The sequence below is a fragment of the Pelodiscus sinensis genome, chromosome 8 (assembly GCF_049634645.1).
Source record: "Pelodiscus sinensis isolate JC-2024 chromosome 8, ASM4963464v1, whole genome shotgun sequence".
NCBI lineage: Eukaryota > Metazoa > Chordata > Testudines > Trionychidae > Pelodiscus > Pelodiscus sinensis.
Window position 1 is genome coordinate 68,908,626 of NC_134718.1, and position 25,631 is coordinate 68,934,256.

The 25,631-nt window shown below is 44.1% G+C and overlaps 1 protein-coding gene across 2 annotated transcripts in view; it reads left to right on the top strand.

Annotated features, from left to right (window-relative positions):
- The window catches only part of SORCS1 (sortilin related VPS10 domain containing receptor 1), a 477,135-nt gene that overhangs the window by 301,230 nt on the left and 150,274 nt on the right, over positions 1 to 25,631 (top strand). For both annotated transcript variants that reach the window (XM_075935517.1, XM_075935516.1), the window contains exon 5: positions 24,870 to 24,943. In XM_075935517.1, the coding sequence (XP_075791632.1) occupies positions 24,870 to 24,943 (74 nt within the window). The remainder of the gene's footprint in view (positions 1 to 24,869; positions 24,944 to 25,631) is intronic.

Consider the following 25,631-nt stretch of genomic DNA (forward strand, 5'->3'; position numbering starts at 1 on the left):
CAGCTGTAAAGGTATTAAGCGAAACAGTGTATTGTGGTATCTTTGGGTCTAACTCACCCCTGGGCAGGGGCCCAGAACTAGGTGCATGCGTCACTTTCAGTTCCTATCGCCTCCTAATAGAACTTCAGTGGCTCACATGGGTGGTGACGATGCTCGGCACAGGGGATTTTCCCCACTGTCAGAAAAAGGGTGCTGTCCGTGTTCTCCCATCCTTTTTAAACCAAAGTTTACTGGCCTCTCTGGGGTCTGCTTCTCCTCTGCGACCCATGGAAATCAGGAGCAATTCCATTGACCTTGTAGACTGCAGCGGCAGTAGCACCGGCATGGAATGGAAAGGAGTGAATGGAGTTGCCTAGGTTTACAACAGGAGTAAGAGTAAAATTGGGCCCTAAGTTAAAATCAAACTGAGCAGTGAGCCTGAGCATGCTCTCTTAATAGTTTTGTGATTAATAGATTTGAAAGTCCGAAGGATCATCTAATCTGACCTTATGTAACATGAGCCATACAATTTCACCATGCGCAAAACATCTGCACTCGTAATCGCATGTGTGAAAAGGAAGTGCAGGTGTATATCTCCTGAAGTCGTATCCATGCACCAGGCAGGGTGGTTCTTGCCCATATGCAGAATATGCATCTGTGTAGGGCACCTGAAAATTTGGGGCACCGCTAGGTCTTAATGTCCACCCTCTCCTCTTCCTATCCCTGTTCTGTGGTTCAGCTTCCTCCAGGGAGGATCTAGTTAACTTAAGTGAAAAGCCTGCCAGAGCAATTAGCAGAACTCTGAACTTGTGAAAAGGCCATCCAAGTGGTAATGAAGGCCTTTAACCCCAGGCATTTGCCTACCCCAGGTCTATACTGTCAGCTCCTAAATTTACCGTGTTAGTCGACAGGACGTTAATTTAAAATTTGCTTGCAAAATATTTCATCAGTTGCTGAATATTATCAAATCACATGTCTAAAAATCATCCTTCTCCCTTTACCCCTCCTCCTTCCCTCAGGGCTGCTGTTCACCAAGGTAATAGCACTGAATAGAGCCCCATAAATCCTAAGGATTGCCCTGGAACCAGGCATTTGGCCTATGTATCTTTTGCACACAACCCTTTTCATATGTGGGTTGTAATTTATGGGGCAAATTGAGCAGTTGAATATCTGATGCTTATGCTGTTCTGAGGGTGAACCGGTGAAAGCTATGAAGCTCCTTCATCTTCCTGTTGCTTGTTTTATTTCCTTGCCTAAGCAGTCAACTGCCCAGCATTAACTCAGCAACGGGGTAAAGCTGTCAGATTGTATTTTTCTTTTAATTTGGCCATAAACTAGTGTACAAACTGTGATAAAACATGCCCTCGAAGTGCATCCTTCAGTCTCTTACACACCTCACTAAGCATAATGTGTGGGGAAACAACTTAAAGCAAAGGAAATAAGTAGTGGATGGAAATAAAAGAACCAATAAAAACAAACAGCTGGTCCAGTGGCACATTCTGTCCAAACAGGAAGATAGAATCATAGAGAAGTAGGGTTAGAAGGGGCCACGGGAACTCATTTAGTTCAGTTTCTCAACCACCAGTCTACGGACTTGCATCACTGCCGGTGATCTCCCTGACTCAGTGGAGGAAGCCAGCAAACTGGTCCCTGATTGAGAAACACTGATCTAGTTCATCTTCCCTCTGCGGAGACAGAATTAAACTTCGTTAGATCGTCCCTGGCAGGTGTTGATCTAACCCCGTGGTCCCCAACACGGTGCCCGCGGGTGCCATGGCGGGCAAACGGCCCCGCCCCCTGGCGCCCGACAACCTTGAAAGGTTGGGGACCACTGATCTAACCTGTATTTAAAATCCCCAGTGATTCTACAACCTCCCTAACACATCTTGTTCCATTGCTTATCTAACCCACACACCTAGTGGTGGTAGGGCACTGTCCCAGCTAGTAGCACCGAGACCACTTACAGAGAGAATAATGAATCTGCTCTACAGCCTTAGCTGAAAGCCTGCTGCCTTTTAGCTCCTGCACTAGCGGCTTAAGCACTAAGCTCCGGAGGTCCCAGGTTCGATTCTTCTTGTCGGCAAAACAGTGAACTGTCCTTAATGGTGGAAATATGGATGTTAATGGTTGTAGTTAACCAGTGGGGGCTGGAGCAGCTCCCTGCCTGCCATGGACAAGGTGGTTACAGCCTTGCCGGAGCAGCCTCCATCTGTGGGGGAGGTGTTCTCCAGCCCATCTGGGCTGGCTTTGCCTCCCCGTTCACCCCAGTATAATTGGCTAAGCTTCCCAGTTAACTAATTAAACGGGATTTTACATCCCTAGTTAGAAAGGTTCGACCGAAGTCTCCTTTCCTTCAAACTAAGGGTATGTCTAGACTGCATCCCTCTGTCGGCAGAGGGATGTAGATTAGGCAAGTCGACATTGCAAACGAAGCGGGGATTTAAATATCCTGTGCCTAATTTGCATAAAAATGGCTGCCGTTTTTGCCAACTCAGCAGTTTGTCGGCAAAAAGCGGCAGTCTAGAGGGGGATCTGTTGAGAAAGAAAGCCTTTTTCAACAGATCCCTTATGCCTCCTGCAAGGAGGTTTACAGGATCTGTTGAAAAAGGCTTTCTTTCTCAACAGATCCCCCTCTAGACTGCCGCTTTTTGCTGACACAGTGCTGAGCCAGCAAAAATAGCAGCCATTTTTATGCAAATTAGGCACGGGATATTAAAATCCCCACTTCATTTGCAATGTCGACCTGCCTAATCCGTAGCCCTCTGCCGACAGAGGGATGCAGTCTAGACATACCCCCAAGTGTTTGTGGGCATGCAGAACAATAGCTCTCTATCTTTTCTTAACAATCATTTGCATTTCTATGCCTGTTTTCTAGGGTGACTAGATGTGTTGTTTTTAAATGGACAGTTACATATTTAAGCTCTCCTGCAGGTGTTCCTCTGCATGGACCAATTGTCCCCTAATTTCTATTTCTCTCCTTCCTTGGTATTGGTGAGTCTTACTGCTATTGGATCCTTGCTTGCCAGCTCTCCACCCACCAGTGATGAATGGCCAGGTGGATTGACTTAAATCACCAAAAAATTGTTTTAAATCAAATTTCCCATTGATACTTCTTCACATATTTCTTCAAACAATGGTGCAAATTTGATCACTAAACTTTAAATTTACACCACAGGCCAGCTTTTACAACATCTAAGCAAGTATACTTGTGTAATTTTATTTTTGATCACTTGATTTTTATTAATTTAGAGAAAAGTACATAACGCTCATTACCTGTGTCAAGTTGTAGATGCAGTAGCAGTACATGAGGAAGGGTAAGAACCAAATCTCTCACACAAACAAAATAGCACTTATATTTTATTCAACTAAATCTTAAATGTTACATAAATGTTTCACATTTGCAGTTGCAGCCGTCTCCTGAGTCGCTGTCCTTAAGGTCTTTTTTAAAAAAAAAAATCAGATTTTATTAACTGTACCAGACAAGTCCTCGGAACACTAAATGTACCATGCCCTTAAAACTTCTGCAGCTAGCTTCTGTCTTCCCTACTCCCACTGTCATTTTGATGCAGATCTGATTCCAAGTTACCAAAAAAGCTAAGACTGACTATGCTTAGAGTGCATGTAATTTTGAAGTAAGCTCCATGGAAAACACATGTAGGATGGGGTTCCGTGGGAAAGCTGAAGTAAAATAGGGAATAGACTTACGGCATCACCATTATAGTCTGTGGCTGCTCTGTGCCCTGGGCATCCTCCCCTGCTGAGCCACCTGTCTGGCCAGGTTCACTGAAGCCCCTGCAGTCAGATTCTCTGAGCCTGGAGCACAAAGCAGCCTTAGGGCTTAACCCCTTCCTGCCCATGCAATAGCCAGGGGTCAGGAGGCAGCTGGGCTATTGTCAGCAGCAGGTTGGAGCTTTTGGCATTGTGCAGGCAGATTGCCTTTTGGCATTGTGCAAGCAGGAAGGGACAAGCCACTTCAAGCCACAGGAAAGCGGGATGGTGGAGCAGGAGTGAAGAGATGGTCTCCTTACTACACAGGCCAGGCCATCTCTACCCCACCCATGAGCGAGAGAGAGAGAGAGAGACACACACACACGGTAGGAAAGAGCTCCCATCCTTTCCCTACTGCACAGTGCTTGATTGGCCATTCTCTAGTGTGAACCTGGACAGAAATCTAAGGAGGGGAGCCCGTGGCCCTGAGTACCCCCACATGTTGCCTCGGGAAGGGACCATGCTAGGGATGTAAGTGACTAATTGACTATCGGATAAGCATAAGCTTATCAGATAGTCAACTCGTCTCTCGACTAGTTGCTTCTCCCCCACCCCTTGCTGCCTCTATTAGATAGAGGCAGCAAGGGCGGGGGAGGAGCCAGTGCTGGGGAGAGTAGGTTTAAAAGCCAGTTCCCCCCAGCACCGTCTCCACAGGGGCCAGGGGAAGCAGAGGGGTAGCGAGGATTGGGTGTGAGCCAGGAATCAGCTAATTCCCGGCTCATGCCCAGTCCCAGATGCTGAGCTTCTGCTTTTTAAATGTATTAAGAGCCTGCCAGCTCTTAATGAATTTAAAAGGCAGAGCCGCAGCTGCAGCTCCCCCACTTAACGACTAATCGACTAGTCAATGGAAATTCCATCAACTAGTCGATGAGTTGATTGAACTAAATGTAATGTCCCTAGTTCATTCCAGGGGCCCAGCCAGGCATGGATGCTGGAGAGCACCGAGTAGGGAAAGCTCGGTCACTTTGGCCCGTCACCCATGTCCCCATGTGAGAGAGGCGTAGGGGACTATGTGCGTCTCACACCTCTCCGCATGCAAACCTGAAAGGTAAGACGGTAAATAAAAACAGGCCAACCTTTTCATAGGGGCTCAGTCCATTTGATGTGCATTTGAACATTTGTACTGCAGAGTTCTTCTTGCCATTGAACTCACTGGTGCACGTATCATGTTACCAAGTGTCCCATGTTACCAAGTGTCCCATGTTCAGCACAGCAAAAGGATAATCCGACTCTTACCCTTTCCAATCCGACTCTTACCCTTTCCAATGCCCACCAGCTTTTTCCTCCGTATACTAAACATATCCGCTTGTATCAGCCTTTCCCCATTGGTGCTCTGCTTGGTGGAATTCTTCAGTAATATGAATCACTGATTTTGCCACAGCTGTGCATGTCTTTGGGCAGATCCATGTGCCCCAGTTTGCGCAAGTGTACAATCTGTACAAATAGGAATGCTTGTTTGCCCGCAAGCCTGCCTGTGTGAGCATAAAGCCTTTGTTTTCCAGATGCCTATGTGCAATCAGCGAGGGAACAGCCCCTCTTTTACAAATGTCTAAAACCTGACGGATGTCCAGAGATTTTCACTCCTTTCCATGGAAACATACTAATTTGCCAACTGGGAATCAGTGTTGTCTTATAGGTCGGGTTGGATGTGGAGACCTGGGTTTTTAATCCCCGCTCTCACTTACCAAGTGTGCGACTTTGAGAAAGTCAGTTTAACTCTCTGTGCCTCTGTTTCCTCTCCAGTCTTTTCTATCTTGTCTAATTATGTTATAAGCTCTTTGGTGCATTTGCTGTACACAGCCAGTCCCAATGGGACTCTGAAATCAACTGGAACCTCCAGAACTATTGGTATGCAAAGGAGAAATAATAATTCATGTTTTTAAAATGAAAAGTTGTGTGGGGGAAACCAGTTAACTTTTGCTCTGCATTGTGTGATAATTAAACTTCTTCTTTTCCTGCAAATGCTAATTTTTATGGGGGAAAAACACAAAAATTGAAAGATCGACTTTCCCTTCCACCTGCAAAATAATTGGTTATGAAAAAAATCAAACAAAAAAACCACAACAAAAAACAAAAACCTACTCTAGCGGGAATGCAGGCATTTTGGCAAGCCGTGCAATTTTTTTGTTCATACAGTCCTCCTGGTTTCTATATAAGTAGCTTTGAAATTTACAACACATTGGAATGGCTTCTCAAGAGGAGTGTTAAGTTCATCATAACTCAGAACCTTTACATTGAGATCAATCATCTTTCCCAGGGCATGTCTACACCAAGAAATTATTTCAAAATAACTGAATTTGACTTAATAACTCCCGATTTAACAAAATCGAAACAGTGTGTCCCCACTATGGGGGAAACTTAGAAATTAGTCCGAGGCAGGTTCTATTAATGTGGATGCACTACCTTGATTTAGAGTACCAGGAAGCACTGGGGAGTAATTAGTTTGAATTATGCTGAGGGAGTGGTTATTTCTATATAGCGGCACCGGAGCATCCATGCTACTGCTATTTTGAAATAACTATCTCAAAATTACCATTATTCCCTGAGGAAAGCAGGAGTAAATATTTCAAAAGCCTGGTATTTTGAAATAACAGACTCGGTAGTGTGGGTGCTCCACTTATTATTTCAAAATAAGGTGGGTTTTTTTTGCAAAATAATGCCCTAAGGTAGACCAGGGCCAAAAGAAATGATCTATTTCAGCCACAGGTTTCCACACTCAATAGTGTTCTTTTACATATGCAGGAAAAATAACGTTCCCCCTCTCACTCACACACACACACACACACACACACACACACACACACACACACACAAACCCCCATGCATGCTGTTAGGTGAAATTCTGTAGTGTGTGTTATGCAGATAAGCATAAATGGTATGTTGGTAAAAACATGATAACTCTATGTTGTTAGCTGTTGGGTTTCATGCATGACTCAAATTTTACAGATAAACAACTATTCAAACTGGGCTGAAGTTAGAACACCAGCCTTTGTGCCTTGTAGGAGAACGTGTGGATGGAAGAAGAAGAGTAAAACTGCCTGTACTGTACTTATTAGGTAGTATCCGCAGCACACTTACACAAAGGGAAACTCTTCACATCAACTGTTCCAGTAAACCTGAACAATTATGAGATCCTCTCAAGACGGGGTTCGTTGTGATACTGGTGAAGAATCAGTAGGCAAATCTCAGTGGCTTTCAGAATGACTGCTAGATGGATACCTGAAGGCATTATCACTTCCACTTGTTCCTCTCAGCGTTAAACAAACACCCAGTTATTTGCTAAATATATTGATGCCTTATGTTCAGTGTAGCCGACACACTGATACAATTCAGAATGCTCGATACTTTGCACCACTGTATCTCGTTTCTCCTCCCATGCCTATTTAAATCATTTAAGTGTCACTGGAAAGTAGATTGTAAACCAGGGTGGGAGGGAACTCAATACCAGCCCAGAAGCTGTGTGCTTCTAGCCAATCCTCCGTCTTTGCTGCCCATGTGTGGAATTGCCAGATTCTCCTTTAGTTTCGCCATTTGCCATAGGGGAGCCATATGGTGGAGCAGAGTGAAGAAGTATGGGAGGAAACGTCACATGGGTTCCACTAATACAACAGCTAAGTGATGCCCTGCTGAACGATTGTGGACCAAGAATACTCTTGTTTACCAGAAATGGTTCTTCTCTACCCCAGAATGATCTGCCTCCTGCTGGGAGAAACCTCTGTTCTTCCCAGAGAAAATGGCTTGCATCCCAGGTCAGGACACTGGGAGCCAGACAAGAGACACTGAACTGGTAACATACCTCCCCTCACGTGGGGTGGAGTCTTGGTTTTGCCACAAGTGCAAGTCAAAGGACTGTGCAGCATATTCTCTGAGGCATACTCTGCTTCCCAGTCGACTTCCCCACGTCCAGTTGCTATGCAGGTGGAGCGTCCCATTCTAGACCTAACTCCACCCACATCTGCTCCTCCTCTGTGTAAAGGGTATATGTCCCCTTTGCATAGCCTGTTTTCCCCATCGTGCTTCAACCTGCACCATGAGTTGCTAGCACCAGGTTTTAAAGAAATGTCCAATATCCCCAGACTCAGCGTCCAACCTGAGCCAGTGTGGCCCTCAACTTGACCTATTCGCATGATAGGAAGTCAACAGTAACCTGATTTACTGGTGGCAGCTAAAAGAATGTCGACTATGAGGAGGAGACGGTTGTTTCCTCTTGATTGCTCTTCAGCAGTTTTGAAGTGAAGGAGTACACCATAGAAGAGAGGAACAGATAAAGAGAGACAAATGTGAAATCTGTCTTGCTATCCCCTGGTGGCATTGAATCACTCCCAGATAAAATCCTTCACACGTGAACAATATTTGAATAGTACCCCGATGGACACTAAGAATAATGACTAAAACATTAACGGAAAGAGCCAAATTCCTTCAAATGCACCCGCGGCGGTAATCATGTGCAATATCTCAGTCATAAACCCATTCAGTATAAATGAATGGGGGCGAGGAGCCGGAATGGGGTGATTTTATTTGAATTGCACCATTCCAGTTTGAGACAGCGGCATCTTCATTCAGTTTGACTTAATGTTTACACTTTGAGCTTTACAATGCTTCAGAGATTGTGCCAGGTGTCTGTACAGTGTCTTGTGCCATAGGGTACCACATACGGAGAGGAAAATCGCTCTGAAAGCTCTCTTGGGACTCGCATAGGCAGACGCAACGAGGAATCTGTGGTAGAAAGGCAATGACTCTTGTGAATTGATTCTCTTGGGGGTGAGGGAGAATTCTCTTGGAATGTGTATAACTTTAAGCAGCCCACGCGAATGGAAAATAATTCAGGCGATCTGAAGTCAGGGGTATGCAGATTAACATTCTGAAAGATTTCTATGAAGGAATTAAAGGTGGGTGTGAACCAAATGAGGTACCACCTATCTTAATTCTTTTGGGGAAGTTCCTATCCAGGTATTTTTGGCTAGGTCAAGATAGAGGGACTTTTTTTGTAAACTCAGGGGGGCCTTATGAATGGTGGAATTATTATGGTCAGGGCTATAGCTAAGAGGAATGAGTGAAGACTTCCCGGAAGATGGAGATAAGAGAAGTTGCTTCACATGACTGCAATTATTTGATTCTACAAGGTCAGTGATAAATCAGCTTCAACTCTAGGTTGTGCATTGGTATAACCTTTTTAGAAGAAATTGGGGGCAAAATTGTGGTGCCGACCAGCTCCCCCAAACACTGATCTCTTCTAGTTAGCATCATGTCACTCCTGGATTCGGTTTAAACCAGCTGTTCTTTAGCTATACTCCGATCCCCACCTCTGCAGATTAGGAAATCAATGTATAGAGCTATATGTCCCCATTGGCATACAAAGTACATAGGGACTGCCAGAGTGGATCAGCCACCAGCCTTCCATTCACACTTCCAGCCCCGGGGGTCTGCTCCTGGCTCCACATCCACCCTCAGCTCAGGAGTGGTGATGGGTAACGGTGTTCCCATGCCACTATGGAAAAATTTGCCCCTGTGGAGTCTTCAGCCTAGCCCTCAACCCACAGGGATTGATTGATTTAAATACTGAAACATGAGACCTTGCAGCCCATGTTACCTCACTGCAATCCCTAAAGATTGTCTGTGGATATAAAAAAAAGGAACAGTGACAGGTTTCCACATCACAAGGACTCTTGGAGAAGCAGCCTCCCAAGTGGATGGGGTTGTAAGCCACCTTTCGGAGTCCTGCCTAAGAATGTGATCCCCTAAGATGATGTCCAGGACCAGAGCTGTGCAAATAGTTGCTTTGGGGGGTTCAGTGACAGTTCTAGGGAGAAAAAAAGTTATTTTGGGTTGAACAAAGAATTTAGTTTTGATTCAAGCTTTTTAGCCTTAAGGTTTTAATTTTTTTCCATACAATTAAAGGATATGTCAAAACAAAACGCAATTTCAAATAGGAACATTTGAATTACACAGTTCTTCCTGAAAAAGCTATGCAAATTGCAAACCACAATATGTGTAGCTTTTTCCGCTTCTTTTTTTGGAAGAGGCTCTTCGGACATTTGGCCCATTTACACTGGCCAAATGTCGGAACCCTCCCCCACACTTTTTCAGAACATCCCTTCTTCCTCGTAAAATGAGGTTTACAGGGATGCCGAAAAAGCGCGTCTGCTCTTCCGAAAAAAAAATTCAAAAGAGCAGACACATTCCCTGGATATGTCAGAGTTTTTCCTGGATACCTCTGGCATCCTGGAAAAACTCTGTAGTATAGACAGTGACTTAGACACAAATTTGCAAAATGTTTCCATTAATCTAACTGTGCATTTTCCAGTAGGAAAAAAAGTCAACAAAATTCGCCCACTTCAAGCAGCCTTTCAAATGCTTTGGATTTGGCAGGGTTCACTGCTTTGCTTCTGAGATCAGGTACAAAGAATGTAGTTGTCCTGCACTCTTTCTGGATGATGTTTAGACTATCAGGAGTGAGTAGCCTGATTGGGCAAGAGGGATGAATATTGGAATTGGCAGATTCACCCACTAGTTTCAGGATCACAGAGGATGTCAAAATGTTTTACATGAAGCAGGTTTTGAGGCTGGCAAACCAGGCACCAGCTCTTACCAAGACTGCGGACGTGAACAAAGAACTGACAAGCTCTTGACACCAGACCCGTTCACTGCTATTCTAGAGTTGCTTACAATAGGAGTTGGTCTTATAAGAGTATAGCGAGTGTTTAGACTCGATGAAATCCTTGTAAATTGTCACATGCATTATTTTCACCCATAAAGTCTGTTTTCCATGCTATAAGAATAAAAGTAAGTTTTTATTTGAAAATATTTGCTTCAAACTTGTGAACTCCAAGTTTGTCATCCCCCTGCCCATCAAGAAAAAGTTTCAAATGGAAGGGCCAAGGAACATCACAACACAAAGGATTGGTGAATGGCCCTGTCCCACTTTGGACATAGTGGCTGGGTCTAGACTGGCATGATTTTCCGGAAATGATTTTAACGGAAAAACAGTTTTTGTGGAAAAGCGTCCGTGCCAATCTAGATGCACTTTTCCACAAAAAAGCCCCAATCGCCATTTTTGCAATCGGGACTTTTTTTTGCGGAAAACAAATCTGAGCTTTTTACACTGGCCTTTTGCGCAAAAGTTTTGCACAAAAGGACTTTTGCTCGAACGGGAGCAGCATAGTATTTCCGCAGGAACACTGACAATCTTACATGAGATCGTCAGTGCTTTTGCGGAAATTCAAGCGGCCAGTGTAGACAGCTGGCAAGTTTTTCCGGAAAAGTGGCTGATTTTCCAGAAAAACTGGCCAGTCTAGACATAGCCAGTATGTACAAGGAAGCTCGTCCTATGGATTTGGAAGCTGAATGAAGGAACTATAACAAAGTCATGGGAAAATTCCCCATCTCTTTTGCTGTTTGGATTCTAATTGAAACCATAGATTCCCAACCGCTGCCTCCTGATGGACACTTTGAATTGACAAATCACAAAACTCTGCCGTTCTTTGGATTTAGATCGCGACTCATTTGTGCACCTGTCTGTTTGCTTGAACCTGTAAGTAATCTTACAGGTTATTTATCTTTCCTAGTCAACGAACTTTTAGCTGGTGTATTACAGCATAGGCTACCGGCCTTGTCTTTGATGTAAAATATAGGACACCAATTGATCTGGGTTAAATGATTGGTCCCTTGGGACTGGAAGCAACCTGGATATTGTGTGATTTATTTTTTTAAATGTAAGTGGCCATTTATCACCAAGTCCAGTCTGTCTGGGTGGCAAGAAAAACCGGAGAGTCCAACAGGACTGTGTGTGAGTCCAGGGTAAGACCGAGAAGTCTGGAGGTGTGCCTAACGTAGTGAATACAAGCAGAGAAAGGGTAAGTTTAGAAGATAGGATACACAAAGAACAAGTTAAAAATCACTTAGGAAAGTTAGATGTCAGCAAGTCACCAGGTCCTGATGAAATGCATCCCAGGATACTCAAGGAGCTGATAGAGGAGGTATTTGAGCCTTTAGCTATGATCTTTGAAAAATCATGGTAGACAGGGGAGATTCCAGAACACTGGAAAAGGGCAAATATTGTGCCCATCTCTAAAAAGGGGAATAAGAACAACCCAGGAAACTACAGACCGGTCAGTTTAACGTCTGTACCAGGGAAGATAATGGAGCAGGTAATTAAGGAAATCATATGCAAACACTTGGAAGGTAATAAAGTGATAGGGAATAGCCAGCATGGGTTTGTGAAGAACAAGTCATACCAAACTAATCTGATAGCTTTCTTTGATAGGATAACGAGCCTTGTGGATAAGGGAGAAGCGGTGGATGTCATATACTTAGACTTTAGTAAGGCATTTGATACGGTCTCGCATGATATTCTTATTGATATTCTTATTGATAAACTAGACAAATATAACTTAGATAGGGCCACGATAAGGTGGGTGCATAATTGGCTGGATAACCGTAGTCAGAGAGTTGTTGTTAACGGTTCTAAATCCTTCTGGAAAGGGATAACAAGTGGAGTTCCACAAGGGTCTGTTTTGGGGCCTGTACTATTCAATATCTTCATCAATGATGTAGATATCGGGATAGAGAGTACGCTTATTAAGTTTGCAGATGATACCAAACTGGGTGGGGTTGCAACTTCTTTGGAGGATAGGGACATAATTCAAAATGACCTTAGCAAGTTAGAGAAATGGTCAGAGGTAAACAGGATGAGGTTTAATAAAGAGAAATGCAAAGTGCTCCACTTAGGAAGGAACAATCAGTTCCATATATACAAGATGGGAAGCGACTGTCTAGGAAGGAGCATGGCAGAAAGGGATCTAGGGGTCATAGTGGACCACAAGTTGAATATGAGTCAACAGTGTGATGCTGTTGCAAAAAAAGCAAATATGATTCTAGGTTGTATCAACAGGTGTGTTATAAGCAAAACTAGTGAAGTCATTCTGCCGCTCTACTCTGCACTAGTTAGGCCTCAGCTGGAGTACTGTGTCCAGTTCTGGGCGCCACATTTCAAGAAAGATGTGGAGAAATTGGAAAGGGTACAGAGAAGAGCGACAAGAATGATTAAAGGTTTAGAGAACATGACCTATGAAGCCAGGCTTCATGAACTGGACTTGTTTAGTTTGGAAAAAAGAAGATTAAGGGGGGACATGATAGCGGTTTTCAAATATCTAAAAGGGTGTCACAAGGAGGAAGGAGAAAATTTGTTCCTCTTGGTTTCTGAGGACAGGACAAGGAGTAATGGGCTTAAAGTACAGCAGGGGAGGTTTAGATTGGACATTAGGAAAAAATTCCTAACTGTCAGGGTGGTCAAATATTGGAATAAATTGCCAAGGGAGGTGGTGGAATCTCCCTCTCTGGAGATATTTAAGAACAGGTTAGATAGACATCTGTCAGGGATGGTGTAGACGGAGCTTGGTCCTGCCTTGAGGGCGGGGGGTTGGACTCGATGACCTCTCGAGGTCCCTTCCAGTCCTATTATTCTATGATTCTATGATTCTATGATTAGACTGATCCAGGAGTTCATGGCTTGGCAAAATCTAATTATAGAGTATACCATTAGTTTGAGGTTTCTGCCCTGGCATTGACAGTCTGCCCTGAGGCAAGTTGTGAGCCACTCCAGGCACTGTGACCCAGGTCATGGAAGACTACTAGTCTCTTTCAGACATAACTTACACTGATCATCAAAACTGGGAGCTAAGATGCTTCATCTGTGCTTCTCTGTAGGATTTAACACCCAGAAGCTGTAATTTATCCAAGACATTAATCTGTGCCTTTTGTAAAGAGAGCTGAACTTTCTGAACCACAGGTTAAATTCAATGTTCTAACGGGAGGCAGGCGGCTTGCAGCACCAATTTTATTAACGTATCTACCCCAAAGTCCCCGCGGTGGAATTCTTTATGAAACTGCTCACAGCTCAACTCCTTTAATCTGCAGACAGAAGATAATGTTAGATTTCAATGTTGTAATTCAGTCAAATATGGATAGGAAGACAGTGGTCTATTGGGCATAATCTCTTACTGCAGGAGATTACAGCTACAGGCATTAAATTTGTCTGAATCTCAGAGAACAATTTCTTCTAGGTTATATTTATTATTGAGATTTGAATATGTACAGACCAATGAATGAATGCCAAAAAAACAAAAGCGTGGGGAAAAAAAGTGAATGAGATTACAGATCACTTAAAGATAGGCCGAGATCCTCAGATGGTGTCGTTTGGTTTAGCACCAATGAAATCAATGGAGATATGTCAATTTACGCCACTTGAGAATTTTGCTCATTCAGTGAATGCAGTAATATTTAAGGGCTTCATATAAGTCACATTCAAATTTCAAGGAAAAATTCAACCATCTGTAGACATACATGATTACAAGGTATTGGCTCCTGAGACATAAATTGGCTTAACTCTAAAGTAAGTAAACTCTATTTATTTTATTAACAGTTGATAGGATTTAGGCTCAGTGCCTAGCTCCCTTATGAAAATGAGATTTTGGTCTTGCTTACACAACACCCTTCTGTCAATAAAAGTCAGCTTTCATCGACAAAACAGTGGAGGTTTACACACAGCAAAGTTCTTCCTGCCGATTTAACTCTCCTGCCATGCCAACATCATAAAACTATATCAATGTGTGGCATAGAGCTTTTTGTGACAAAGTTAGAGAGATGCTGTGTCAAGGTACACACCTCACCCACTTATGGCAACCGTACACTGCTTCTAGGAGATGTCCCACAATGACCACCATGACCACTCTGAGAAGCAGTTTCTGCTCCACAGCCCTGCGCAAGGTGCATAGGCATGAATCTCCCTCACCCCTCAAAGTTCTGGAATTTTCTGAAATTCTATTTCCTATTTACTCAGCGTGAACAGCTAACATCTCATCTTCCTAGCTGACCATGCTGGCTTTCTGCAGAAAACATGTTCCTGCCTAGAGTACACCAAAGTTGCTGGATTGTTGGGTCTGTGAGGAGAGGTGAACTGTCAGGTAGGAGAAAGGTTACTAGTGGAGTTCCTCAGGGATTAGTTTTGGGGACAATTTTATTTAACCTTTTTATTACTGACCTTGGCATCAAAAGTGGGAGTGTCCTGATAAAATTTGCGGATGACACAAAGTTGGGAGGTATTGCCAATTCAGAAAAGGATCGGGATATCATACAGGAAGATCTGGATGACCTTGTAAATTGGAGTGGTAGCAATAGGGTTAAATTTAATAGTGAGAAGTGTAAGGTTATGCATTTAGGGATTAATAACAAGAATTTTAGTTATAAGCTGGGGACACATCAGTTGGAAGTAACAGAGGAGGAGAAGGACCTCGGAATCCTGGTTGATTATAGAATGACTATGAGCCACCATTGTGACATGGCCGTGAAAAAGGTTAATACGGTCTTGGGATGCATTAGGCAAGGTATTTCCAGTAGGGATAGGGAGGTGTTAGTGCTGTTATACAAGGCATTGGTGAGACTTCTTTTGGAGTACTGTGTGCAGTTCTGGTCGCCCATGTTTAAGAAGGATGAATTCAAACTGGAACAGGTACAAAGAAGGGCCACTAGGATGATTCAAGGAATGGATAACCTGTCTTATGAAAGGAGACTCAAAGAACTTGGCTTGTTTACCTTAACCAAAAGAAGGCTGAGGGGAGATATGAGGGGAGATATGCCAAGGAGGGAGAGGAATTATTTAAGCTAAATACCAATGTGGACACAAGAACAAATGGATATAAGCTGGTTATTAGGAAGTTTAGACTCGAAATTAGGTGAAGGTTTCTAACCATCAGAGGAGTGAAGTTCTGGAACAGCCTTCCAAGGGAAGTAGTGGGGGCAAAAGACCTATCTGGCTTCAAGATAAAGCCAGATGGGTTTATGAAGGGGATGGTTTGATTAGGTAACATGATCTTGGCAATTAATTGACCTTTCATTATTAGTGGTAAATAGGCCAATGGAGGGATGATAGGATTTACTATAGAGAACTTTTCCTGTGTGTCTGGCTGATGAGTCTTGCCCACATACTCGGGGTTCATCAGATCGCCATATTTGAGGTCGGGAAGGAATTTTCCTCCAGGGTAGATTGGCACAGGCCTTGGAGGTTTTTCGCCTTTCTCTGTAGTATGGGGCGCAAATCACAGCTGGAGGAGTCTCTGCATCTTGGGGGCTTTAAACTATTTGAAGGCTTCATTATCTGAGAAATATAGGAGGGAGGATTATTCTAGGAGTGGGCGGGTGATATTCCATGGCCTGCATTGAGCAGGGGGTCAGACTAGATGATCTTAATGATCCCTTCTGACCTTAAAGTCTATGAGTCTATGAGACATTGTGCAGTTCCAGCTCTGAACCAGCCATACAAATATTGACATCTGCAAGCAGATTGCTAATGCCATGGATGAGAGGGGGCATGAAAGGGACATGCACCAGTGCTATCCTAAGATCAAGAAGTTGAGGGAGGCATACCAGAAGGCAAGGGAGGCCAAGAGTTGGTCTGGTGTGCCACCAAAACTATGCCACTTCTACAAAGAGTTGCATGCTATCCTCAGTGAGGACCTCACCTCCACTGCCTGTAGATACTTTGGGGGGACCATAGGCAGTTGCCAAAAGAGCCAGACGTGAAGATGAAGTGGTGGACAAGGAGGTCGAGTTGTAGGATGTGGGACAAGCAACAGGCTCATCTGTTTGTGTGGTGAGCATAGTGCACTTTTTGACTTTGGAGGGAATTAACCTGGTCCCTCAGTTCAGCTCTGCTGTGCCTGAAGCAGGAAAAGGAGCTCTGGTAAGTGCTTATTTTGCTTCGATAGTTCATGATAACATGAGTCAGAAGCATCCTTAATTTTGTTACATGGTGTATATGTGAGAAGAGATGAAAATTAACAACACTAGATGTTGTTTGCCTTTCCTTCACATTCCCTTGTGGAGTAGTGGGGGGCAGGGTAAGGGCAGAGCTGTGGAAAAGTTTAATGAACATCAAGATCCCCTGGGATTCCTTTATAGAGATTTATAGGAAACTTTCCTTTGGATACACTACAATTCTAACAAAGAACTGGCAGAGCTGCTTTATTTCTTCCCCATTTGTACTTCTTCAGGAGCCAAAGCAGCCTACAGGTACGCAGCATATGGATCTGGTCTGAAGCCACATGCTGCGGGATGCACCCTTGCATCTTCTCTCAGTTACTCTCGGTAGTGTGATTTCGACTTTGATTGCCCCCAGCTGCAGAAAATGATGCCCGAATTTAGAACAGTGTCCCGGGGCACTTGTACTGGTCCCCTTCTGAAAATCCCTAGACTAAATGTCCCATTCTGTACCACTCTTCCCCTTCCCTTGGGCTGAACTCAGAGGGTATGTCTACACTACCCCGCTAGTTCGAACTAGCGGGGTAATGTAGGCATACCGCACTTGCAAATGAAGCCCGGGATTTGAATTTCCCGGGCTTCATTTGCATAAACTGGGCGCCGCCATTTTTAAATCCCTGCTCGTTCGAACCCCGTGCCGCGCGGCTACACGCGGCACGAACTAGGTAGTTCGGATTAGGCTTCCTAGTCCGAACTACCGTTACTCCTCATTCCACGAGCTTCAAATCCCGGGCTTCATTTGCAAGTGCGGTATGCCTACATTACCCTCCTAGTTCGAACTAGGAGGGTAGTGTAGACATACCCAGAATGATCAGTGCTCTAGCCATGCTGCATGCTTGCAAGGGGAAGGGAGAAAAGAGGCGCATGTAGCTTCTGTGATTCAGGACTGTAAGTGTGCGCACAATACGGACTCGGTGTATTGTTTCTTTTGCTTCTCAGAATGGGCTGTCCTGGCCCTTACCAAACTCCTTTCCCATCCCTCGCATATATGTGGCCCACTGTACTCCACCCTGAGGGACATTTTCCAATACAACTATGGGACTTACACACAGATGTAAGATCCTCACTTCTGCGAGTGCTGCTTTCTGTCACATTCCTTGTAAGAAATGTACATCCATGGCTGTTTAATAAAAAAATTAGTCTCATGAAGACAGTGATGCTTTATTTGTGACATACAATTTATGGTTGCAACAGACATTCATACACAGTGGCCATCAGCATGTTTGCAGATTACAATTAACGGAATCATTAAAGGGACCATTGATGGTGGCAGGTGAGTAATTCCCGGTTTGATTTTTTACAGAAAGACACATGACTGGGGTTTAATGTCAGAATGCTGCTTCAAAGCCTCCTTGATTTGAATACCTTCCTCATTAAGCTCCTCTAATAGCTCTGGTGTCTGGCTACTCCAAATCAGCTATGAGGTGATCAATCTCCACTCTCCACTCCTGGGGAAATTTCCTTCCCGTGGCTTCACAGATGTTATGGAGTGCATGGCAGGCTGCTTTGACCATAGCAATCTTTTCCTCAGTGAGGTTGAACCTGCCAAAAAGGCAGCACCAGTGACTTTTTAATCTGCCAAAGATACATTCCGTCGCCATTGTGTACCTGCTGAGCAGTGGTTGAAGAACTCCTTGCGGCAGTCAAGGTTTCTGGTGCATGGCTTCATGAGCCATGGAAATAAAGGATATTCTTGGTCTCCCCCAGACCAGTATGGCCATTTCCACATCCCTTGCTGAAAGGTTTGTGTCTGGAAAGAAAGTCACGGCTTGCTTGTGTTCCTGAAGATGTGTGCATCATGAACCATCAACGATCATTTGATATCAGTGAAATGGCCTGGTGAAAGGCGAGAGGAAAAAGTAATGCTGAGGTTATTACCTCATCGACAAGAATTCAATTCTGAGCATTTTATTCAGTTTATACTCAGTCGACCTTTTGTCTGAATAAGAACAAAATAGAAACCCAGTAACAAATCAACATTTTCCCCAAGGATGGAAATTTAGATAAAAACTGATCAACAATTCATTTTCTATTTGAGGCTAGAAAAGTGAAGAACATTTTAACATTGCAATGTAATAATGAAAATTGCCTGTAATCAGACTGAAATGCTTGCGAAAGAAAATAAAATGTCATCTTTTAAGAAACTGCATGGATACACCTGTCATAACAGCCCTGAGAGAGGAAAAGCCTGTAAAACAATATGGAAGTAAGATACCATGTGATTTTTTTTTTTAATGAAAGCCTCATAAATGATGAATGGGGGGAAAGATCCCAATGTTTTGTCTGGATAAAAATCAAGTCCAGCAACCAGATATTCTTTTCTTTTTGGGGGGTCAGCCATTGCACTCCAAAATGATATCTTAGTAGAATACATTTGACAAAGCACCCTATAGGGAAAAACATATTTTTTAATATTCTGCCCGTTCACTGAAGATCATTAACCAGATTTAACTTAACCTAAGATCCTACCAGATTTAACTCAAAATCTCATGCTTTTTCATAGTTAAACTATTTATTTTGTGCTGTTGGCTGCAATGGAATTTCTTTGAATTCTAAAGAGAAGCTCAAAACAATGTCAGGAGAATCTGTAGTAACTCTTCAGTTACCATGTCACCATTTTGTATGTTGGAAACCAGGGTGAATACATTAATATTATAGAAGCCCATATGCTGACAAAGTAAGAGGATCTCTCGATGACCTACATAGATGCAATTCTCTCTGGGCTTAATCCAAAGACACTATAACCCATATTATTTTTCTTCATTCAGCAAAAGTAGCCATCTCTACAAATACCAAAAGAAACAAACTGTAGTGTTTCAGTCATACGAGAGATGCTCATTTAGGCCTCAGATAAAGCAAATTAATTGGCCTACTGCTGCTTCTTTGCCTGTGGTGAGACTGCAGGTTTTCAACAGTGTTTGCAAGCCTCAAAGCAATGTTGGATCCTGTTTTCCTTATGTTTGGAGTCCTTTTACATTAGTGTTAGAGCGAGTAGCTAAAGATCGCCACCAACAGATGGATATTGGATACTATAAAAATAGTTATACTATCCAGTCCAATATCATTCTTCCAGATCAACTTTCCTCTTCCCTTCCCTTTCCGGAATCCCACTCAGGAGAGATTAAGATCTATGAATGGAGAGATCAATAGAGAAGGTCCCAATAAATCTCAAGAATCAAGGATGAATCCAGAAGTAGGCATAATTTACAGTAGGCAGAATCCCTCAACCAGCTGACAAATGAACTAAGAAGGGAATCCTTATAAATGTGGTCTTTGAGAGACTCTGGAATCCAAGACAGTGTTGCTCTTTGTGGTATACCCAAGGTAGACCTATTTTCAATAAGAGTCAACAGGAAATACTGTTATTTTTTTCCAGTGAGAGTGAGTATGCAATCTCTGTGTGATGGGGAGCCTGTCCGAACCTGGAATCTAATGGCTTGTCTACACAGCACCCTTAGTTTGAAATAAGCTACGCAATTTGTATTATGCACTTATTTTGAGAGAATTTCAAAATAGCTTATTTTCTACACAGCGCCAAATTTCAATATAAGGCACTATTACGAAACATCTCTTAACCCTCGTGCGATAAGGTTTACAGGCATGTCCGAATATATCTTGATATAATGGGCTTGCTAGCTCTGCAGTGTAGACATAGCCCAAGAGATTAATGGAGTCCTAGAGAGACTGCGAAGGAGGTAGCCAATCAGAGAAGGGCTGTGAGGAGCAGCCAATCAGGGTTAGGTAGGTCCAAACAAGAAGAGCTGCAGGTCAGAACAGGTTCAGTAGCTGCCTGCAGCATGAGGAGGGAAGAACAGGCTTCTGGCAGGATGAAGGAGTGACAGCACCCGGGACAGAGAAATGTTGCCAGCAGGACCTGGGGAGGCTAGAGAAGACACCCGGCTAGCTGCTAAGATTGACAGGCTGAAGCCCTGGGGTAAGAGCAAAGAAGGTGCCGGAGGCTGGAGAGAAATGAAGTGCGAAGATAGAGTGTCTGCAGCAAGTGCTGGCCCTATTACAGAATCCCTGAGCTGTGACTGGGAGTAGTGGGTGGGCCTGAGTCCCCCCCAACACCCTTATTCAGCAATGAGATTGAGACTACAATACTGCCCCCTGGAGGGGGGAGCAGAGAGTGCAGCATAGCCAGAGGGCTGTGCCATGAAGAGGATACCACGTCCTGGAACTGGGAGCAGACGTGATGGCAGGGAGAAAGAGCACCCGAAGAGCGTGCACTGGCTAGCGGAACTAATCCCTGGAACAGCAAGGAGGAACCCCATTACAGTAGCTGAGATGTTCCTCCTTGGATGGGATGTCGAATGCCCCAGCATGGCTGTGGCAGCCACAGTTCACGAGGGTGCTCTTTCTTTCCAGAAGGGGCCAGAGATTCTTCCCAGTGTGAACAGGGCTTCTCATACTACAACCAGGGACAGTATATACCATCCTGAGCCATCATTGCATCTGCCAGCATGGGCAGTCCATCTCCAAAAGACTTGGAGACGACTTTCTCTCTGGACATTTAGGCTATGTCTACACTACAAGGTTTTTGCTCAAAAACGGCCATTTTTGCGCAAAAACCCACTGAGCGTCCACACCTGAAGCATGCTTTTGCACAAGTAAATCGACAGTAAAATGGCAGAACAGAGGGCTTTTTGTGGTGTAGGTAAACCTCCTTCTACGAGGCATAACTCCTTTTTGCGCCACAGCTGTTGCACAGAAAAGGCACATGTGGACACTCCGCAGGGGTTTCTTGCACAAATAGAGCCTATCCAAAAAAGCAAAGGTGCTCTGATGACCATTCTATGAATGGCCATCAGAGCTTTCATGCACGAGAGCATCCAGGCTGTTTGGGTGCTGTCTTGTGCAAAAGCACATCACAAAAGCGATGCGCTTTGAGGTGTGGGCGCGCTTTTGCGCAAGACGTTTTTGCGCAAAAACTCTTCCACAAAAGACTTCTTGCGCAAAAACCCTGCAGTGTAGACGTAGCCATAATATGTTCAATTTAATGCCGGAAGAAAATCAACTAGAACATATTTGGAATTAAAAAAAGATGTGGTTTTCATGACAGGAACTCTGATAGAAAACAGATCCTGCATCAGCCCTATTCAATCTATATTCGAGTATTGGTTATATTTAAAGCATAAAGGTGTATCGGTTGCTTTGCTAAAGGCAGATCTTTCATGAAACAACTGTTTCTCACACAGAGATAGTAATAGATGGCAAATCTGTATTTTTGAATGAGGTTATTAAGTTTCTTTGAGAGTTACTAAATTTGTACCCCACCGCTGAGGAGAGATCTTGTAGCACCCTGGTGCTTAATTTCATGCTGTCACAGCTTATGTCTCCACTCTTTAAGTCCTTATCTTCATGTTCTTTATTTCATCTCTCAATTAAGACTGCCGTTATTAGAGCAATCACATCAGCTGGGAGGATGAGTGAACTTCATGCCTTAATAACTGACTCTTCATTTACAGCTTTTTATAAGGACAAAGTAGTTCTTCATCCACACCGGAGATTCATATGAAAAGTTATCAATCAGCCCATTGCATTGTCTGTGGATCGTCGTCCGTCCGTCCCCCCGCCGCCCGGGTTTTCATTCAAATAAGGGCAGAATCAAAGCTATACGATTTGTATACCAAAAGAGTCTTATCCTTCTATTTGGATAGGACCAAATAGATTTTCACTTAAATAGTTTATGTATGCGGGTAACTGTAAAGGAAATCCTCTTTCCGCACAAACATTATTAAAGGGCTCAGACAGCGTATACTAGAAATGTATCACAGTGCTTCACCGTGCTCCTTTTTCCGATAGTAGACTTCACTAGAGAAATTGCAGCCTTGATGACATGTTTGAAACAGATTCAGATAGTAGACATTTTTGGAGCAATCACACAGCATTCAGTACACACATTCCCAAGGCATTGTTAGCGATCACAACTAGGTCAGATGCATCGTTTGGTAGATTCATGTTCTAGCCCTTGTTTAGTTAGAGCTTCTTCCCCACCAGCCAACTTAATATGCATTCTAATTTCTAAACCCCTGCTACGTCTACACGGGCATGATTTTCCGTTAAAAGTTTTCCGTTAAAAGCATTTTCGGAAAAGCTCGTCTAGATTGGCAGGACACTTTTCCAGAAAAGCACTTTTTGCAGAAAAGCGTCCGTGGCCAATCTAGACGCGCTTTTCCGCAAAAAAGCCCCGATTGCCATTTTAGTGATCGGGGCTTTTTTGCAGAAAACAGTACTGTGCTGTCTACACTGGCCCTTTTGCGCAAAAGTCTTTCAGAAAAAGACTTTTGCCCGAACGGGAGCAGCATAGTATTTCCGGAAAATCACTGACGATCTTACATGAGATCGTCAATGCTTTTCCGGAAATCCAAGCGCCCAATGTAGACAGCTGGCAAGTTTTTCCGGAAAAGCGGCTGATTTTCCAGAAAAACTTGCAAGTCTAGACACAGCCCTGGGGTATGTCTACACTAGCCCCCTAGTTCAAACTAGGGAGGCTAATGTAGGCATTTGAAGTTGCAAATGAAGCCTGGGATTTAAATATCCGGGGCTTTATTTGCATCTTCCCCTCCGGTCGCCATTTTTAAATTCCACTAGTCCGAAGTAACTGCCCATGGCTACACGCAGCAGTTAAACGGCAATTCGAACTAAGTCCTTAGTTCGAATTAACTGTTACTCCTCATGGAACTTGCAACTTTGAATGCCTACATTAGCCTCCCTAGTTCAAACTAGGGGGCTAGTGTAGACATACCTCTGGTGGGCAGTCTGTAGCCCGTGGGCCACCTGCAGTCCCACAGGGTTCCGTGTGTGGCCCATATCACATTTTGTTTACCGTTGTCCACACGTAGGGTTGCCAGATTCCAATGCTTTCCATCCATGTAGGTTTTTTTTTCCCTACCCGTTAAATTAAAGTGACATGCGCATAGAAAGCCAGGGCATGTGAAGTGAGGTGCCTGCTCATTGTACACAACATTGTGAGAGTTGTGCGCTCCCTCTTGTAGCCAATCAAAGCACTGCTATGGTTCAGTGGGCACATCCCGCAATTTCTAGGGACGCAAGCGCCGTTCGCACAACTACCCTGTCCCAGGAGACTGTCTGGTTTACAATAATCTTGAGCCCGCCGAGATGAAAGAGGCCCTTCATGCGGCCCATTCACTGGCCTCAGTTGCCCCTCCCTGTTCGAAGCTCTGTGGGAGTATGCAGAGTCTGTCATGAAGAACTTCACGGATAGCTAAGTATCTTTCATTTCTCCATGATCCAATTCAGCACCCTTGGCAAGCATCAATTCAGGATGAAAAGAACTAGACTCTGTGTTATATATCTCAGGCAATTGTTTGCAGCTGCATACAGTCACAAGCATTGTGTTTAGCTGCTAATGGCTCATAGGCATAATTTGCTACAGTCCAGTCAAGCTATTTGAACCGTGGTTGACTCTTCAAGGGTGGCCAGTGGTAACGAGGGATCCTTCAGTCGGGAGCCAAAGGGTGAGAGAATGGCAAATAGTACACAGGCTTCTTTTAGTTCCAGCATTTCAGTGGCGCTCTATTCTGGGGTGGGCAACAGTACACCCACAGAGCATGACCTGTGCCGGAAATCTCCAAGAGCATGATTGTGAGTTGGGTGAAAATAATTGAAGTATCATCTAATGCGGGACAGGTCTGTAGAAATACAACTCCCTTCTCCCACCCATGAGCAAAATTCAGTTTCTCTGTGCAAAGTGAAATAGGATTTTCATGGAGGAGAAACAGGGATCAGATTTCTCCTCCCCATCCAGGAGGCAGCTGTACTAGTGACCACCAGAGGCAGTACCCTATTAATGCAGAGTTTGTGATGAGTACAGACTTGGGGATGAGTACAGACTTTACAGATCTCCTGGGCATCCCTCTGCCATTTCCCAGAATTCTGACCCCCCTACTCCATGGTGGAGATGGCCATGGGAGAGCTTGGATCTGTAGCACACAAGGAATAAATGCATAATGTAGCCCCCTCCACATCCCACCCCAATGCTACAGAATCCCTCTCTTCCCATGGCCTTTCCAAAGCCATAAAAGGGCCCTGGCCCACAGGGCATGCTGGTCATTTCCATTGTAGTCAGAGCCTTCTGGCTGTCCATAGATCAGCCCTTTGATTTCGGAGGCAATGCCCCGGAGGAAACAGATGCCAGAGAACACATCCAAAGCCATGTGAGTTGCAAATTCTGTGCCCAGGTTGACTGGGATTGTCCTCAAACTTCAGTGTGATCTTTTTTTTTTCCAGTTTTAAAAAAGCAAAGGTCAGGAAGGTTCAGTGATTGTATTTTGTTTTCTCTCCAGTTATACAGTTCGGTTGAGTTTGGCAGAAGATGGCAGCTTCTCCAGGAGAATGTCGCACCCAACAGGTTCTACTGGTAAGAAAAACAGCACCGTTTTTTGTGTGTCATAAACATGGTTCCTCTGTGTGTGTACTGAGGTGGCGATGCTTTTGAATGAAGACTCGGAGGCTGAGGAGGCAAACCCTTCGACCTTTCGCACTCCGGTTTTAGTGCTGAGGTGAACTTTTTGCCATTGGCTTAGGGACTGTCTTTCTGTTCTGTGTTTGTACAGCACCTGGCACCATGGTGTTCTGGTGCAGGATTCGGCCTCGTAGCCACCACGCTAGCACAAAGACTAGATAACAGCAATTTAAGAAGTAGTTTTCCTCTTAGGGCTAGCCATTTGTTTCTGCAGTGCTTTTACATCTGCAGTGCTTATATGTGCAGCACTATTGCAACTCAGGCACGTGTTCCCCTCGGTGCCCAAGCCACAGAGAATATGAATTTACTCCAGTTTACTGCTGGGAAATACTAGAATCATTGAAGTCAAAGGTAGTTTTGTCACTGTCCTAACCAGAGCCAGGCTTTGGTAGTGTGTTAGCGTTAGCCGGAGCGAGCAAGCATTTTTAAAAGGGGGCACTGCAGAAATTTCTGAAGTGGCCACGGGCCACCCCAGAAAGGGGTAGGGCCTTGGGTGGAAGGGGTGGGGCCAGGAGTCTTTTTGCCCCTCCCCCCCACACTAATTGGCACAGGGTAGGGGAGCTCAAGAAGTCTTAAAACAGTT